This window comes from Prionailurus bengalensis, chromosome A1 (assembly GCF_016509475.1).
Source record: "Prionailurus bengalensis isolate Pbe53 chromosome A1, Fcat_Pben_1.1_paternal_pri, whole genome shotgun sequence".
NCBI lineage: Eukaryota > Metazoa > Chordata > Mammalia > Carnivora > Felidae > Prionailurus > Prionailurus bengalensis.
This window is the reverse complement of record NC_057343.1, coordinates 14,303,313-14,322,546: the sequence shown is the minus strand read 5'-3', so window position 1 is coordinate 14,322,546 and position 19,234 is coordinate 14,303,313. Positions and strand designations below refer to the sequence as shown.

The window sequence follows — 19,234 nt, the reverse complement described above, 5'->3', positions numbered from 1 at the left end:
TCCAGCAATTGCACTGCTGGATATTTACCCCTAAGGTACAAAAACATGAATTCAGAGGGATACATGTACCCCGATGTTTACAGCAACATTATTTACAATAGCCAAATTGTGGAAGCAGCCCAAGTGTCCATTGATAGATGAATGGATAAAGAAGTGGTATATATACATAATGGAATATTATTCAGCCATAAAAAATTAAATCTTGCCATTTGCACCAACACGGATGGAGCTACAGAGTATAACGCTAAGCAAAATAAGTCAGTCAGTGAAAAGCAAATACTATATGATTTCACTCATATGTGGAATTTAAGAACAAAACAAAGCAAAAAAGGAGAGAGCGACAAACCAAGAAACAGACTCTTAAGTATAGAGGACAAACTGATGGTTACCAGAGAGGAGCTGGGTGGGGGGATGGGTGAAATACGTGATGGGGAGTAAGGAGTGCACTTGTGATGGGCACTGGCTGATGTATGGAATCGTTGAATTACTATATTGTACACCTGAAACTAAAAGGAACACTGTATGTTAACTATATTGGAATCAAAAAACTTAATAACAAAAGGGTTTATTTATGTGTAGACAAAAAATAAAATAAAATACTCTTACACTACACTCGGAAGATGTTTAGTATTACCTACATCTTTCATCTATTTCAAAATTAAACTGCTATTTTCAGTTTAGGTTCAGTAACAGTAGTTACTATGGCATCAAAAGCTGACTATCAGATGTCTTAAAAGATTTTAAAGTAAAAGATTTTAAAATTTGTCTCTGATAGGCTTTAACAATGGTTTAATAATACAGATATTTTACAAATTAAACATACAAAGTATCTGCTTTTACAGAGAATGGCATTTTTTTCTAACAGGCTCTTTTTTTTTGTTTGGTTTTTTGTTTTTGTTTTTTAAACTAACAGACTCTTTAAAAGCAACCTATAGAATGCTGAATACAGTATAATGTGGATCTTGTATAAATAAACCTTTGTCAACTCAGTATCACTACTAATATCAATTTAGCCTAACTCTGTTACAAACTGTCTCTATAGGTTTCTATTTTCAAATGGGATGAATTCAAATAGGATGGGTTGGTGAAAAAGTCTAAAGTGTATGAAGTGAAGTTTTAATAATTTCAAGTTCAAATTATAAAGCATGACATTTTAGGTATTTCTAAAAATCTCTTCCATTAGAGTGTAAAGACAATATGTCATTTAAAAAAATTTAATGTTTGCTTATTTTTGAGAGAGTGAGACACAGCACAAGTGGGGGAGGGGCAGGGAGAGAGGGAGACCCAGACTCCAAAGCAGGCTCCAGGCTCCAAGCTGTCAGCATAGAGCCCAACCAGGGGCTCGAACCCACGAACTGCGAGATCATGACCTTGCGAAGTCAGCGCTTAACTGACTGAGCCACCCAGGCGCCCAAGACAATATCTTATTTTAAGCATAAAGATAACACAACAAGTTAAGTTTAAATCCTTAGGCACTAAAATCCTTAGGAGATCTCTCTTGTTCATTAAAGAAATCCCCTATAGTACCAGTGAACTATAATTTTTTTCTAGCATGTTCTTTCCTATAGTTACTTTTATTGTATAAAGTTATGTTGAAACTTTTATCTTAGGCATAATACTTTAATATGAAATCCTCATCTATTTATTTAATATGTTTGAGTCTTACTAAGTTATATCAATTCCTGGACTACCTGTACAACAAGTTTTAAAAGCTTTGCACATTTTATTTTTATCAGGATTAAGTATTTTCTCTGTCTAATCCATCAAGAACATGAATAGTATTAAATGTTATAAACTATGGTAAATTTTAAAACAGATGGCTCACTTATTATACTCAAGTAAATGAAAATTATCATAATAAAAACACAAGTAATTGTAAGAACAAAAGTGGTTAGTAACAAAAATATATAGATAGGGGTTCATTAATGGTATTTTCTGGGTGTATATAGTTTATTCAGTTCTGAGTTGATCAATTACACTTCAATTTGTTGGAGCACTTAAAAATGGTACAAAATAGTCCTATTTATATTTCTTGGTAGACAGCAAATTAAAATAGTAGTATTTTTTATTAAATTATAAAAATATTTTGATATTTTCTATTTAATATAGATTTTTTAAAGGAAAAATTAAGGTACAGTTCTACTGTAGTGTAATAGTTGATGATATAGTTAATGTGAGATGGTTTTTTTTAAACTTTATTTGCATCCCATTGGAGGACTGGTAATTTCAATTTACATATTGTAGCAGTATTTATTTTTTTGTTTTGTTTTAGACTGAAGAGAATAAAACAGTAAAAAAATTGAGAATGTCATATGATGAGATTATTAATAAGACATTTGTTTCTGTTAAATACGCAAATATGTGCATGTATATATATACAAACACTATACATATGTGTATATATATATCATGCATATATGTATATTTATATAGCATATATGAGTGTATGTACACATACACAAATTGTACATAAAAATATTTAAGTCTGAGTACACAGTTACAATCGTGTGTTTTGCCACCTTGTATCTTGGTCACCAAAATTTTGACAGACTTTGAAACTGATAAAGAAACTGATTTTACTCTTGTTTCAGGCTGTGTAAGATTGATGTTGAGTAATAATCCTTCATATAGAGTCTTTTTTTTTAATGTTTATTCAGTTTTGAGAGCGAGGGCGCCAGCGGGGTAGGGGTAGAGAAGAGGGGCAGAGGATCTGCAGCAGGCTCCGCGGTGGCAGCAGCTAGCCTGACATGGGGCTCGAACTCATGAACTGTGAGATCATGAGCTGAGCTGAAGTCAGGTGCTCGACCGACTGAACCACCCAGATGCCCCTAGAGTCTTTTAATCTATTAAAAAGAAGTTTAAGGGTCTAAAATATATCAAGTGGGTGAAATATTGGGTTGAGTAAGTGTCACCTACATGACACTGAAGGATAAAGCAGAACATAGTATTTTTGACTTACGACATGCCGAATTTTATTTATTTATTTATTTATTTATTTATTTATTTATTTACTTACTTACTTATTTATTTTTAAGTTTATTTATTTTGAGAGAGAGAGAATGACCAGAGGAGGGGCAGAGAGAGAGGGAGAGAGAGAATCCCAAGCAGGCTCCACACCGTCAGTGCAGAGCCCGATGTGGGGCTCAAACCCATGAGCCTTGAGATCATGACCTGAGCCTTAAACAAGAGTCGGCCACTCAACCAGCTGAGCCACCCAGGTACCCCGACATGCTGAATTTTAAATGCTAGTGAAAAAAAATGAATTTTCAACCACAAAGAGTCCCATCATATCCAGGGAAGTGTTGTGTAGGAGGTATTGGTACTGACCATATTCTACTGCAGCTTTGAGCAGTGCTTCAGCATGAGTGGAGCCAAACGCATTACGAACAAATCGTCTCCTTCGACGAAGATCATCTTCCCAGTAATCCAAACGCCAGAAATCATGCAATTGGCTAGGAATGAGGAAATAAACAGTAGGCGCTATTAACAACAATGCATAACTGGAAATATATTTTTTTTACATAACATTAAGGCTTTATTTCTTTGGTCTCAATGGAAAATCAAGATGATATTTGAGATATTTATGTTTTACGATTGTGTTTACATACGTATTTCCTGTCCAAATGACCAAAACTTAAAAGAGTAACATTCTCATATTTTAAGCATTGTAATACTCAGCTCTGTTTTCTCTACAATGTTCTTCTTTCCACTGAAAACATTAATCATGGGGAGTTCAGTAACAAACGCAGCATCAAATTACAAGTATTAATGGCACAGTTTTCCTTCTTTTACACTGTCTTTAACAAGGCTTGTAAATCACAGGATAGACCTCACTACAAATAGTTTGCAATTTAATGACCATGGTTTCTTAGTAGACTGAATTAAGAACCATAAAATATTGCCTGCTTGGATTTGGTGGAACAATGATTAAAATAATGTGCTGAAATATTCATTGAAATAATTCCCTGCTGCCCACAGCAACCTGAGAAAAGTGCAATTTTATCCATTATTAATAATACTGAATTAGAGCTGCAAAAAATTCCAGTATGTGGTAATTGTCTTGGTAAATTATTATTCTAACACTAACAGAGTCCTTGGATGATTTTACTGCTTTCAGCTAATATAAACCATTAACAATTACGGCCTTCACTGGGCAACATTGTCTAAACCATGTTATGCTCTAAACTAATATTAAAAATCCACGAGATATTTCAGAAACTACTGAAATCTGTTCATTGTATATCAATGGAATGTTTCACAATATAATTTTTGTTTTCAATTCAATTTCAATAACTATTGGTGATAAAAGCCACTGTCTGAGAAGTCTGTTTTTCTCTCTCTCTAGTATTTGGAGTAATATATTCAAGAGATAATATTCTCATGTTCTTGAACAGCACTATTCATAAAAACACATAAAATGCTTTCATAGAAGATTTGATTTCATTTTCATTTTGCTATTTTATTGTAAAAGAATACTACATTTTATTAAAGCAGGAACTGTGTATGTTTTGCTCATCATTATATCTCTAGTACAGTATTCTAGGACATACTATGTTTTTGAATAGTCAATGAATTTATTATGCCAATTCTTCACCTTGAAAACCTATAGACATGTAGTCATTGAGAACAGTAATACACTTTTGAAAAACATTTTGGATTTTGTGGCTATCCAATTTTGTTTTCCACAACTTAATTGTTAAAGAATATAACAAGGTAAGGGATATATAAAGAGAATATTAAAATTATAAGCATTTGAAGTATATTTGAATACACTTGTTTTTCTACACATCGTAATTATTAAAACTTTATTTTTCTTTCAAAATAAGATTGCCAAAGAATAATGGTTACAGGTACCTCTGTGAATTTAAAATAGGACAGTATCTATCCTTACAAATACAGACTAATCGTAGTGGTTTCGGGAAGACCCTGCTAAAAACTTGCTATACAGATTTTCCTTAAGAGTGTGTCAAAATCGGGGTGTGGTTGGCTTAGTCAGTTAAGGGTCCCACTCCTGATTTTGGCTTGGGTCATGATCTCATGGTTCCTGAGATGCAGCCCCACATCGTATTGGACTCTGTGCTGACAGCATGGAGGCTTCTTGGGATTCTCTCCCTCTCTCTCTGTCTCTTACCCCCACAAGCTCTTTCTGTCTCTCCCAAAATAAATGAATAAAAATTAAAAAATAGAGCATGTTAAAATCAAATTTTGAATTCCCCAGGAGAGACAGATCTAATATTATCTCAAATTACCAACTATAGACATATCTTTCTCTATTCCTCCTATTAAGTATGACTTAAAAACTTTGGACACTATATGTAAAACAAATATAACAAGACTCTGAAAGTTGGAAAGCAGAAGGCAGACTGACCAATGACGCCAGGGCCAAAGAATAAATTTAGTAGAGTTGCCAGGGTTGTCTTTTTGCCTCACATATCCTAGACCTCAAGGCAAAGAGGCTAGCAACCTAGATTAGACCCATGGGTACAGACCAAAAAAAAAAAGTCCCCAACAAAAGCCTGGTTTCTCCAGCCAAAGAACCAAGAAAGGTGCAACCCAGCAAAAGAGAAAACTTTTAGACAACTATCGCACTCTAGCTCAACACCACAGAAAAACAGTAGCCCCACTCTACCCTCACCAGAAAGTAAGTGGGAAGTCTACTAATCAAGATTAATCTCAACCAAGAGATTGAGTCTCTAACATCCTCAGTCAGGGGTGTATCAGAGAAGGACAACAGGGAACCAGGACTTGCATCTCTGAACACCACCCTCAAGAAGTCAGCGGAAACCATGTGGAGGGCCTGGATTTCCCCCCCTGCCAAACAGTAATGAGATGTTCTTCTCCCTCCTCACTCGGGTGGTATCAGAGAACGCCTAGTAGAGAGTCAGGACTTTCACCTCTGATCAACACCAATAAGGCTACCCACACTAGCCTCACTAGCTAGAACTCCCGCCCCTGCCAAGTAGTAATGAAGCACTGCCTCCTCCCTCACTCTCTAGACGTCAGTAGAATGCAGGTGGGGAATCTGGAGTTCTACCTCCACCGGGCAGGAAAGATGCAGTGCTTCCCTATTTCTCCTAATGGAGGAATGTCAGAGAGGGTCAACTAAAACAAAAGGTTTAAATAGGATACAATATATCTCTAAGAATAATAAGAAAATATCTTCTTTCAATCTAAAGTTACATGTCACATCAAGAACTGGGAAGATTTCAAACAATGTAAAATGTCACCAATAGATGCTAATACTGAGATGACAGGGATGTTAGAATTTTCTGACAAGGATTTTAAACCATGTATGATTTTTAAAAAATGCTTCACTGAGCAATTATGAACATGCTTGAAACAAATAAAAAAAAATCGAAAGCCTCAGGAAAGAAACAAAAAGTCTCACTCAGCAAAAAATTAGAAGATATAAAAAGTACCAAAGAAATTTTAGAACTGACAAATAAATGACCAAAATAAAAAGCTCAGTGAATGGGCTTAACAGCAGAATGGAAAGGACAGAAGAAAGATTTAGTTAAATGGCAGATAGAATAATAGATATTACCCAATCTGAATAACAGAGAAAATAGACTGAAAAAAAAAAAGGAACAAAGCCTCAGGGATCTATGAATTATAACATCCAAAATATTTGGGTCATGGGAATTCTGGAAAGGAGAGAGGAAAGAGAGCAGGGCTGAAATAGTCCCTGAAAAAATAATGGCTGAATATTTCTCAAATTTGGCAAAAAAAGCATAATGTACAGATTTAAGAAGCTGACTGAACTCCATACATCTGAAGAAATTTATGCCAAGGCAAATCATGGTTAAACTTCTGAAACAAAGGACAAAGCAAAACCTACAAAGCAGCCAGAGAAAAATGACATCTCACCTACAGGTATAAAACAATTAGAATGACAGCATATTTTATATCAAAAGCTACGGTGGCCAGAAGAAATGGCCAAATATATTTTATGTACTGGAAAAAAAAAGAACTGTCAACTCAGATTCCTGTAACCAGTGAAAATACTACCCAGGAATGAAAAATTAAGATTTTTCAGATGAAGGAAAACAAAGTATTTGTTGCCATCAAAGCCAGTCTAAAAAGTGGCTATAACCAGTCTTATGAACACAAGGGAAGCAATAAAAGGAACATTGGAACACCAGGAAGGAAGAAGGAACATAATAAGCAAAAAATGAGTAAATATGTGTTTTAAATTATGATTTATCATAGAAGTAAAAATTTTAACACTGTCCAATGTGGTTCTAAGTGTGTGTAGAGTTAATATTTAAGACAAAGAGATTATAAGTGGGGGAGGGTAAAGGGATGTAAAGGAAATAAAGATTCTGTACTTCATTTGGACTGGTAAAACACAGCAGACTCTGATAAAATACATATACATAATGTCATACTTAAAACAACCACTAAAAAATCTATACAAAGAGATATACTCAAAAACATGATGGATAAATCAATATGGAACTCCAAGAAATGTTCAAGTAACCCACAAGAAGACATGAAAACCAAAACACAGCAATGGAAAACAAGGAGAATAAACAAACAATAAATAATAATGCTTTAAAAAGAATGCTGTCTGCAAGAAATCTACTTCAAATATAATAATACAGGCAAGTGGAAAATAAAGAATAAAAAAGATCTATCATTCAAACACTAATCAAAGGAAAGCAGGAGTGGCTATATTAATACAACATATACTCCAGAAAAAATAAAATTACTAGAGATAAAGAAGGATCTTATCTAATGACACAAAGGCCAATCTACCAATTAGATACCAATCCCAAATGTGTATGCACCAAACAATAGAGGAGGAAAATATGTCAAGCAAAAACTGATAAACTGAAAGGAGATGACAAATACAGAGCTATATTGTGTGTATATACACCCTTCTTTTCAGCAATTGATAGAACACCTAGTTGGAAGATCAGCAAAGATACAGAAGAACACAATACCACCATCAGCCAACATTTTTAGAACATGCAACAACAACAGAGGAATACACATTGTTCAAGACAGACCATATGCTGGGCCACAGCACACATCCAACAAATTTAGAAAACTGAAATCCTATAGTGTACTCTCCTACAAAAAAGGAATAAAGACAGAAATCAATAACAGAAAGGCAACAGAAAAAAAAATCCTCAGACACTTGGAAACTATAACAACACACTTCTAAATAACCTATGGATCAAAAAAAAATTCTCAAGGAAAAACAAAAAATACAATGAATTGAATAAAAATTACAATAAAACTATCAAACTTTGTGGGACCCCACTAAAACAGTAATGATAGGAAAATTTATAGTGCAAATACATACATTAGAAAAGATGAAATATCTCAAATCAATACCCTAAATTCTAACATTAAGAATAGAAAAATAAGAGCAAAGCAAGCAGAAGGAGATAGTAAAGATAAAAGTAAGAATCAATGAAATTCAAAACAGAAAAACAACAAAGAAAATCAATACAACAAACAGCTGAGTCTTAATACCAGTAGAACTGACAAAGAAAAAAGAAAGAAGAGAAAGATTACCAATACCCGCAATGAAACAGCATATATTGTTACAGACCCTGAGGCCATCAAAAGCATAATCAGTAAATGCTGTAAAATACTCTACACACATAAATTTGACAGCTTTAACAAAATGGGCAAATTTCTTAAACAGTACAAACTACCATAACTCACTCAATATGAAATAGATAATATGAATAGATCATTAACTATTAAGGAGATTTAAGACATTACTTAAAAACTCCCCCAAAAGAATCTCCAGGCCTACATGGTTTTACTGGAAAATTCTATCAAACATTTAAAGAAAACTGATCCTGGTTATACATGATTTCACCTAGAAAATAGGGAAGGAAACTTTTCTCAACTAATATTATAGCTAGTATAATACCAAAATAAAAACTAAAGACAGTACAAAGAAGAATACTACAGACCAACACCGCTTATGTATACAGACAAAAAATCCTAAATAAAATACAAGCAAATAGAATTCCACAATATATAATAAAAATTATACATGATGACAATTGAAGTTTATTCCAGGAATGCTGGTTTGGCTCAATGTTTGAAAATTAATATAATCCACCAAATTAATGGCTGAAGAAAAATCACATGATCAGTCAATATAGAAAAGAATGTGATAAAATTCAACATGCATCCATGATGAAAGAAATTTTCAGAAAAACAGGAATAAAGGACAACTTCTTCAGCTTGATAAAAGCATCTACAAAAATCCTATAGCTAAATTATACTAAAAGAAGAAGGAATGAATGATTTTCCCCTAAAACTGGGAAAAATACAAAACATCTGCTCCCACTCCTCTTATTCAACAAAGTACTAGAATTTGTAGCCAATGCAATCAAACAAAAAAGGCAAAAATTAATACAGAATAGGAAAGAGAGAAATAAACTGTCTTTGTTTGCAGAAAACATTATTTTCTATGTAGAAAATCAAACAACATCTATCAAAACCCCCTGAAAGTAATGCCTGGGTTTAACAAGGTCACAGAATAAACATAAAAATATCAATTGTATCTCTATATGCTAGCAATGAACACATGAACACTGAAATAAAAACACAATTTAAATTAACAAAAAAAGAGAGTTACAAATGTAACAAAACATGTACAGGACTTGTGTAATGAAAACTACACAGTAAGATGAAAGAAATATAATACCTAAATAAAATGGAAAGCCATACCATGTTCATGGATTGGAAAATTCAATATAGTAAATGTATCAATTCTCCCCAAATTGATACACAGGCTTAATATAATTCCTTTAAGAATTCCAGCAAGAGTTTTAGTAGATTTAAAAAAGATTGTTCTAAAACTTATATAACAGAAGGTTAAAGGGGGAGGAACCAGTCTACTTGACTTCAAGACATTAAATAGTTAAAGACTATGTGATACTGGCAAGGAATAGACCTATAGATTAGACAAACAGAATAGAGAACCAATAAATAAACCTACGCAAAGATGCCCAGCTGATTTTGACAAAGGTAGAAAATTAATTCAATGGAGGAAAGATATCTTTCCACTGAATTGCTGGAGCAATTGAACATACAGAGGCAAAAAGAAAAAAAAACAAAAACAAAAACAAAAAAAACCAAAAAAACAAACCTCCCTCCCAAAAATAAACCGCAAAAAACAAGAGACAAAAACCCCTAACCTAAATCTCATATCTTTAAGAAACTTGACTCAAAATGGCTCAGAAACATAAATAATTGTAAAACTATAAAATAAATTAGGGAAAAAAGGAGAGAATCTTTGTAATTGGCTAGGTAAGGAGTTTGTAGATTTGACACCAAAAGCATAAGCCTGGGAAGGAAAAATTGATAAACTGGATTATACAGAAATTAAAAAAAAATTTGCTCTACAAAAGAACCTGTCAAAAGGATGAAAAGAGTGGGTGAAGATACTTGCCAACCATGTATCTGATAAAGAAGTAAAATCTAGAATATATGAAAAATTACCAAAACCTAACAGTAAAATAAAACAAACTATACAATTAGATCATGGTCAAAAGGCATGAAGAGACATTTCACTGAAGAGGACAACCAGATGGCAAATACACACATGAAAAGATATTAAATATCACTATCCATTAGGGGCAGACCAATTAAAACCACGTGAGATATTATTATATACCTATAAGAATTGCTAGAATAAAACAAAGTGACGACAGAAACTGCTGGTAAAAATATGGAGGAACTGGACCACTCATTCATTTGCTGGCAAGAATGTAAAACAGAACAGTCACTAGAGAAAACAGTTTTCTTAAAAATTAAGCATGCAATTATCATTGATCCAGCATTGTATTCGTGGGCATTTATCCTAGAGAAATGAAGACTTATGTTCACAGGAAAACATGTACACAAATCTTTATAAAAGCTTTATTTGTAATACCCCCAAAATGAAAACAACCCAGTTGTCCTTCAATAGGTAAAAATGGTTCAACAACTGTGTCACATCCATACCATGGAATACTACTCAGCAGTAAAGTAAGACAAACTATTGATACATACAATAACCTGGGTGAATCCTCATGGAATTATGCTGATTGAAAAAAACTGTCTACAAAGGTGACATACAGTATCATTCCATTTATATAACATTCTTGAAATGACAAAATTATAGAACTGGAGAACAGACCAGTGTGGAGAGTCAGGAGGAGGGAGGGTGTTGCCATAAAAGAGCAACATGAGGGACCCTGGTGAAAATGGAAATGTTCTGTATCTTGACCGTTATCAGTATCCTGGTTGTAATATTATACTGTAGTTCTGCAAGATGTTACCGTTGGCAGAAACTGGATAAAAAGGACATGAGATCTGTCTTAGTTCTTAACCTGAACGTGAATCTACAATTATCTCAAAATAAAGTTAATTTTAAAAATGTCTGCACTATACCGAGACTTCATTATGTTTGTAAAATTTCCTAATACTCACAAATATATCTCCTAATTTAATGTAGTTATACAAATTAACTCAATACCCTATACCTCCTTTATATTTACTTACTCTTCATGATGAAAAACAAACTTTTCCTTCACTATCTGTGTTCCCTAAACAGCTCTACATAAAGAAGAATCTTGGATCCTTATTCCTAGGGTTAATATCTATTTCAGTTGGGGAAGTATAGCACGTACCAATGCTCCAGCAACCCGCTATTTTTATGGGCACCTGTGGTAGAGAATACTGCATATAGAACAAGCGAGGTCCAGGATGGTACTGGGAGCAAATAATAAGGAATGCACCACTTTTCTCTGTGGAGGGAAAGGACACACAGGAAACTAATGTCCAGTTGTGACTGACAGTTATTTCCTTCTCTACTGGAGAGACATATAAGCGCCTAACACCTGTTAACCAAGTTCAAAGAATAAATGACAGAGTAAAAGCTACATCTCAATGGAAAGTCATTCTTCCTTCTAATATCACAAACGAGTTTAAATTGTGAAAGACTGTATTCTGTCATATCTACTTAAAAAAAATCACCATTGTTAATCTCGAAATCTAATTTCCTGTTCATTTCAAATGCATTTTCTGTTTTGTTCCATTTTAAATTACGTTTCTCCTTTACCGTTTTAGACTAAAAAATATCCTTATGTTAATTAAACAAGTCAATAATACACTTCTTGATTCATATAAAAATTTAAGTACAAGTAACAATGAAAAATATTTAACTGTAGTTTCAAAAATCTAAAATCCATCTTCTTATTTTTTTTGACGGGGGAAACTGGGAAAATTTGAATATTTTTTTCTGATTTGTTCTTATGGTATTTTTCCCATTATCTATAAAGAAATTATTTTACAGTACTGAGAGTCAGTCTTGAATCATACTTGGGGTTTTCAATATTTGAACAGACATAAACTCTTCTAAACAACTGTCTGTTCCTTTTAGACCCTACTTATTTTACTCTTTTTAGTTTAAAGATAGTGCTGGCACTGAGTATAGATGAAATAACAATAGGAATTGGAGACTTGTGCTTTCTTTGGATCATCTTCTAAAGTTACTGTTGGTCTCCAACAACAGGCCAGTCCAGTGGGTATCATTTACCTAGACTGTGCCTTTGAACTTGAAAGGGTGCCAGTAGTATCTTCCTCTTCTTGTTCCAAATCCACTGTAGTGTGGAGGAAGGAGTTTTCTACCTTATTCACCACTCTGTGCTTTTTTCCCTTCCCTTCTCCAACCCTAGTAGAAAAGGGGACTTTTTCCTCATTTTATTTATTTTTCCCGTAAAATGTAATTACTTACTGAGAGATGGTTAACACTAGCAAGAAATACACTGGTTTATTTTATAGATGTTCCTGTCTGATGAGTCTGAAAACCCTGAACCCTAGATCCCCGAAAATGTGCAAATTACACTGGTCCAAGAAGACTCATACAGCAAGAGGCTAGAAAAAGCACCCATATGGCCCTGGCCTTATATAATCTGGAAGAAACCATGTTCCTGGAGGGTGGAGGTGAGGCAGAGGGTAGAAAAGAGGACAAAGACCAGGCACAGGGGGAACAAGATGCTCAGAAGAGGCTGAGTAAATGGGCAAACTGTTCTCTGCAGGAAAGCTAAAGCAGTATTTTGTACCAACAGTGGATTGTTAGGTCAAAGCAGGGGAAGAAGCCATTTCCCTGTCACTATGGAAACTGATGGAGGATTTAACGTTAGTTTTGTCAACTACACCTCTGATCTGGGTTTTGGTCTGTCTCACATTTATCTCATAGTTTTGTGTTGTTCCTCTGCACTTGTGTTCCTCTTCTTCTTTTTCTTCTTCCTTTTTGTTTTTTTGGTATGTGTTTTTCACTCACAATGGTTTCTTTTTTTGCTGGCATTTTTGCTACTGTATTTTCATAGTTATGTTTTTAAAACTTCTTACAAATACTGAAAGGTTTTTATTGCTGAACTTCTCTTCATGGGACTTGTACTTTTTTTCTTGAAAATTTTGAAATCTGCTTTCCTACATGACTTATTCTAGTGTTCCCATTAAAAATTTTTTTTAAATGTTTATTTATTTCGAGAGAGAGAGAGAGAGACAGAGAGCACGAGCAGGGGAGGGGCAAAGAGAGAGGGAGATACAGAATCTGAAGCAGACTCCAGGCTCTGAGCTGTCAGCACAGAGCCTAACGTGGGGCTCGAACCCACGAACTGTGAGATCATGACCTGAGCCGAAGTCGGACACTCAACCGACTGAGCCACCCAGGCGCCCCTAGTGTTCTCATTTTTATAAAGAAATATGTGGTAATTTACTCACCACTAAGCCATGGATGACTTTTATGCATCCACAAAGCTCCTGAAATGGCATGCAAAATTTTGAGGGATATGTACATATGTATTTTGGGAAAAGAGGTCCACAATTTTAAAAGAATTTTTTCAAAACTGTTTCTGATCCAAATGCTTAGAAATATTGCTAAAGAGTATATAAATTATTCTCTCCTTGTGTCCCCATTTTTTCTGATACTATTTACCAGCAAGTCAAGAATCATTAGAGGTCCTTTTGTTGGCGGAATGTTATGCCTCCAAAAGTCCTATATTCTAGCACCATTATATCTGGCATCTGTGACAGGTTACCAACTTAGGTCATCACTCTGTTTTTTTTTTATGAACTCCTCTTTCTTTCTTTCTTTCTTTCTTTCTTTCTTTCTTTCCTTCCTTCCTTCCTTCCTTCTTCAATGTTTTCATTCAAAAGGATATTTACTGAGCACTTATCCCTTGTTAGTAATATTCTTGGTGCTGAAGACATTTTCTGATAGCAAAACATATATAATAAATGGATAAATATACTCCTTTCCTTTTATTCTCACTTAGCATGTTCTTCGCTGTTTTACCACTGAAATTCATCAATATACAAGACCACAGAGTCTTTAAATCGTTCCTCTATCGCTCCTTCCATTTCAAATTCCAGTATAGTGAATCTGGACCACTCTCCTATACCATAAACTCAAACTGGATTAAAGGTCTTAATGTGAGACCTCAAACCATAAAAACTATAGAAGAAAACTTAAGCAGTAAGTTCTCTGACAGCTGCCTAGCAACATTTTTTTTTCATTATGTCTCCTCTGGCAAGGGAAAGAAAAACAAAAATAATTAGGATTACACCAAAATAAAAGGTTTTTGCATAGCAGAGGAAACCACTAACAAAACGAATAGGCAACCTACTGAATGGAAGAAGATATTTGCAAATGATACATCCAAGAAAGGGTATATTGACCAAAATATATAAAGAACTTCTACAACACAACACCAATAAAACAAATAACCTGATTAAAAAATAAGCAGAGGAACTGAACATTTTTCCAAAGAACACATACAGATTGCCAACACAAATGTAAAGATGCCCAACATTGCTAACCATCAGGGAAGTGCATGTCAAGACCACAACGAGATCGCCTTACACCTGTCAGAATGGCTGCAATCAAAAAGAAAGGAAATAGCAGGTGTTGGTGACAATGTGAGGAATGAGGAAAAGGAACCCTCATGCGCTGTCAGTGGGAATGTTAACTGGTGCAGCCACTATGGAAAACAGTATGGAATTTCCTCAAAACATTAAAAATTAGAAATACCATATGACCCAGTAATTCCACTACTGGGTATTCACCCAAAGAAAATGAAAACAGTGTTTCAAAAAATATATGCACCCCTCTGTTTATTGCAGCGTTTACAATAGCCAAGATAAGGAAGCAACCCAAGTGTCCAGTGACAGGTGAATGGATAAAGAGGATATAATATATATCATACAGAATGTATTCTTTATATATTATATATGTATAACAGAATATTACTCAGCTATAAAAAGGAGAGCTTGCCATTTGTGACAACATGGACCGAAATGGCATTATGTTAAGTGAAATAAGTCAAACAGAGAAAGACAAATGCCATGTGATTTTATTTATACGTGGAATCTAAAAAACAAATAAGCAAGCAAACAAAAAAGCAAAAAAAGACCCATAAATACAGAGAATAAACTGGTGGTTGTCAGAGGGGAGGGGGATGGGGGCAAAATGAGTGAAGGGGAGTGGGAAATATAGGCTTCCAGTTATGAAATGAATAAGTTATGGGGATAAAAGGTACAGCCTGGGGAATATAGTTAATGGTATTGTAGTAGAGTTTTACGACAGATGGTAGTGACACTTGTGGTGAGCACAGCATAGTGTACAGACTTTTTGCATCTCCATGTTGTACACCCAAAACTAATGTAACACGTATACCAACTATGCTTCTATAAAAATTGAAACTAAAAAAAAAATAAAATTTCAGTGTATGTACTATACTTTGCCATATTCTTCTACAACCTGTGAGCCACTCCAGAAAAACAAGAGACCACTGCACTAAGTTTTTAAGAAGAACTCCAGAAATGACTGTTATTAATAATTTGTAAGCAGGATGAAAAATTGTACTGTGTGATACACCTCGTTAGATAAGTATATTTTCCATGTCCTAAGTTAGGTTTCCTTTTATTCTCACTTAGCATGTTCTTCGCTGTTTTACCACTGAAATTCATCAATATACAAGACTGCAGAGTCTTTAAATTGTTCCTCTATCACTCCTTCCATTTCAAATTCCAGTATAGTGAATCTGGACCACTCTCCTATACCATAAACAAAAATATTCATTTAATGTCCTGAGTTAGGTTTACAAACACGCCTTGCATGAAGGAGGGCTGATTTAGACTCCCTGCAGTTGGAGAGCAGGTGTCCAGGTGAACATGTGCATGTGATGCTGTACAAGCATCACCAAAGCTGTACAGGGGGGGTCATGCTGTGCTGAAGTTCTGTTTGGACTTGTGAGTTTTTAGCATTGATAATGTCATGCCTGCTACCTCTAATTTGTCAGCTAGGAGGGTGAAAGTGATATCGTATGTATTATTTCCATTTGTTTATTTATTTTAGTCCTGTAATTTTGTTTTTACCTCTTAGGACTGAGTATAGAAACATAGAGTACCATATGTACGTTTTGTTCATGAGTGTGGTTTTATAAGCCGCATAAGTGCTGGAAAGGAGTAGGTAAACAGCCAGTAATTAATCAAGAGAAGATCACCAGTTAGGCTGTATTATGATATTAATGTTACTATGAGTGTAATGGTGTTCATTAAATGGAATTTGGTATTATTTTAGCATAAATAGAGTTCAGGAAATCATAGTTTTTCTCCACAAAATTTTTAATAATTATATTTTAGCTCATGAGAATATACTACAGTTCCTTACTGCCCTCCCAGGAATGGATCACCTTCATAAGCTAGGGAGAAAACTGAATTTACCTGGCAAAGCATGACTGTACTGTTAATTGGTTACTCAGTATTTGGTAACAAAAATTACCCGATGGAACAGAGATAAGAGCAAAAAGAACAAAGGAATATTTTGCTAACTATACACATCAAATACAGTGAGAATCTGAATTTCTACTTTATTAAAGAATTGGTGGTAATTACTAGGGTCAGGACTTCTGTGCATGACTTTTAATCTAACCAAGATCAAAGAAAAACACTAAAATTAACTGGCAGACTGGAGATTATACTTCTCCAACCATTTCGAAATAAAGCACATCTATGTGACTTAAAACGTGAGCAAAGGTGAGTCATTTCCAGACAAAAGTTTTAAGAGCCAATGAACAATCTGCCACTTTTCCTTCCCTCCACGGTATAATCAAGAAAATACGCACTGATATGGAATTTCCATCGTTTTGCATCCCTGAGTGACCTCAAGGAAACGAGCTTCCCTGCAGACCCATGTTGGGCATGCAGTGCAAGTGAGAAATAAACTTCTCTTGGGTTGAACTGAAGGTCATACGTCACTGTTGTATAATCTAACCCAATTGAGTAAATTCCTAGAATAATAATACTTTTTCAAGGTCCAACCTTTACTGTGAGCCTATTGTGTTCCAGACACTTTTCTAAGCAATGTATATGTAAAACTCTTCACTCTTTGATATATTCCATTTGAGATAAGTACTGTTATTAACCCATTTTACAAATGAGGAAATGGAGGCACAGTTAAATATGTGCCCACCATGAAGCAACCAGGAGGTGACAGAAAAAGAACCCACCCCAGGATGGCTGACTCCCTAACTCATGCTCCCCTGCCTCAAACTGTAAACAAAGCAACTGAGGAAGGGGAACCTGGGTGGCTCAGCTGGTTAAGCATCCAGCTTCGGCTCAGGTCACGATCTCAGTTGGTGAGTTTGAGCCCCATGTTGGGCTCTGTGCAGCCTGGAGCCTGCTTCAGATTCTTTGCCTCCCTCTCTCTCTCTCTCAAAAAAAAAAAATACACACACACACACACACACACACACACACACACACACATATATATGGGGCATCTGAGTGGTTCAGTCAGTTAAGCATCTGACTTCAGCTCAGGTCATGATCTTGCAGTTTGTGAGTCTGAGCCCCGAGTTGGGCTCTGTGCTGACAGCTTAGAACCTGGAGCCTGCTTTGGATTCTGTGTCTCCTTCTCTGTCTCTCTGCCCCTCCCCTGCTCGTGCTCTCTCTCCCTCCCTCCCTCCCTCTCTCTCTCTCAAAAATAAACATAAATAAATAAATAAATAAATAAATAAATAAATAAATAAAAGCAACTGAGGAAACAGACTATCTTGAGGCTATTACACTGAAAGCACCAGCACAGCTGTTTCCTGCTTCTCTATAAGCAGAACTAATTGTTGTGAATGAACAATAATAACCATGAAATACACAGAATGCTGTGTGCTTATTGTGTATGCTCATCATATAGTCAGCAAATATTTAGCGGACACCTACTATGACCCAGGCCACAGGCTAAAGTACTAGGTGTGCACAGATGAATAGACTAACATGATTCCTGCCTTTACGCACCTTTCAATCTATCTCATAATGCAAATAAGCAAATAAACCTATAGTTAATTTTTTTAAGTGTTAGGAAGGAAAGAGATGAGATATAATAATAAAAACAGGGAAACCAACTGGCTGCTTAAGTGAATGTACAAGTACACAGGTGGGAGTATGCTAATGAAACATAATTATAAAACATGTTGGCAAAAAGAAGTCTACATTTATTGGCATCCTTCATTCTCCTCCCTAAGAAAAATCGTTGGCCTTTTATTTAACATCCTTGTGGGCTGTTTAGTCAATTCCTAGTGATATATATCACCTCAATGCTGTAAGTGCATGTCTGTATGTGTGCAAGCCCTCTTCTCCAAATTATATATCTGCACGTACATTCGACATATATCTTAAGCCATTTTTACTGTTCTGACTCTTTTTCCTATGAATTACTGAGCACTTCTTCCAAAGTCTTCTCTCTCTAACATGCTTCCATCTTCTCTAACCTCAGGTTGTATATTATATATGGTCATTTAAATTACAAATTAATTGGTGATGCTCCTGAAAAATGCACCCTTCCTGTCTCTGAAAAGTGCACTTCTCACATTCTGACACTGCAAAGTCAAAGTTCAGAAAGCCAAATCCCTGTTTTGAGCCCATTCTTTTTCAGCCAGACTAGTTTGCTCCCTCTCCACATGAGTACTGAACCTGGAAGGAGAGACAGGATCCCATAACAAGGATGCCAAATACACCATTGGGGATGCATTCCAACCTCTGGCTATATCATTTGTTCCCATGCATATCAGTGGGGAGTAGTTACAATGAAAGATGAGTCTTGAGAATCTCTGAAACATTTTGGATTCACAGAAGAGGGAGACAGTGATTGATGAATGTATGTGAATTAAGCAAGGTTCCCAATTAACTTTAATGAAAGTTCTGGTGAAAAAAT

At 35.1% G+C, this 19,234-nt stretch overlaps 1 protein-coding gene across 11 annotated transcripts in view; it reads right to left on the bottom strand.

Moving 5' to 3' along the window:
• Positions 1-19,234, bottom strand: part of NBEA (neurobeachin) — a 685,885-nt gene that overhangs the window by 243,742 nt on the left and 422,909 nt on the right. For all 11 annotated transcript variants that reach the window (XM_043576682.1, XM_043576704.1, XM_043576721.1 and 8 more), the window contains one exon: positions 3,328-3,452. In XM_043576682.1, coding sequence (XP_043432617.1) covers positions 3,328-3,452 — 125 coding nt within the window. The remainder of the gene's footprint in view (positions 1-3,327; positions 3,453-19,234) is intronic.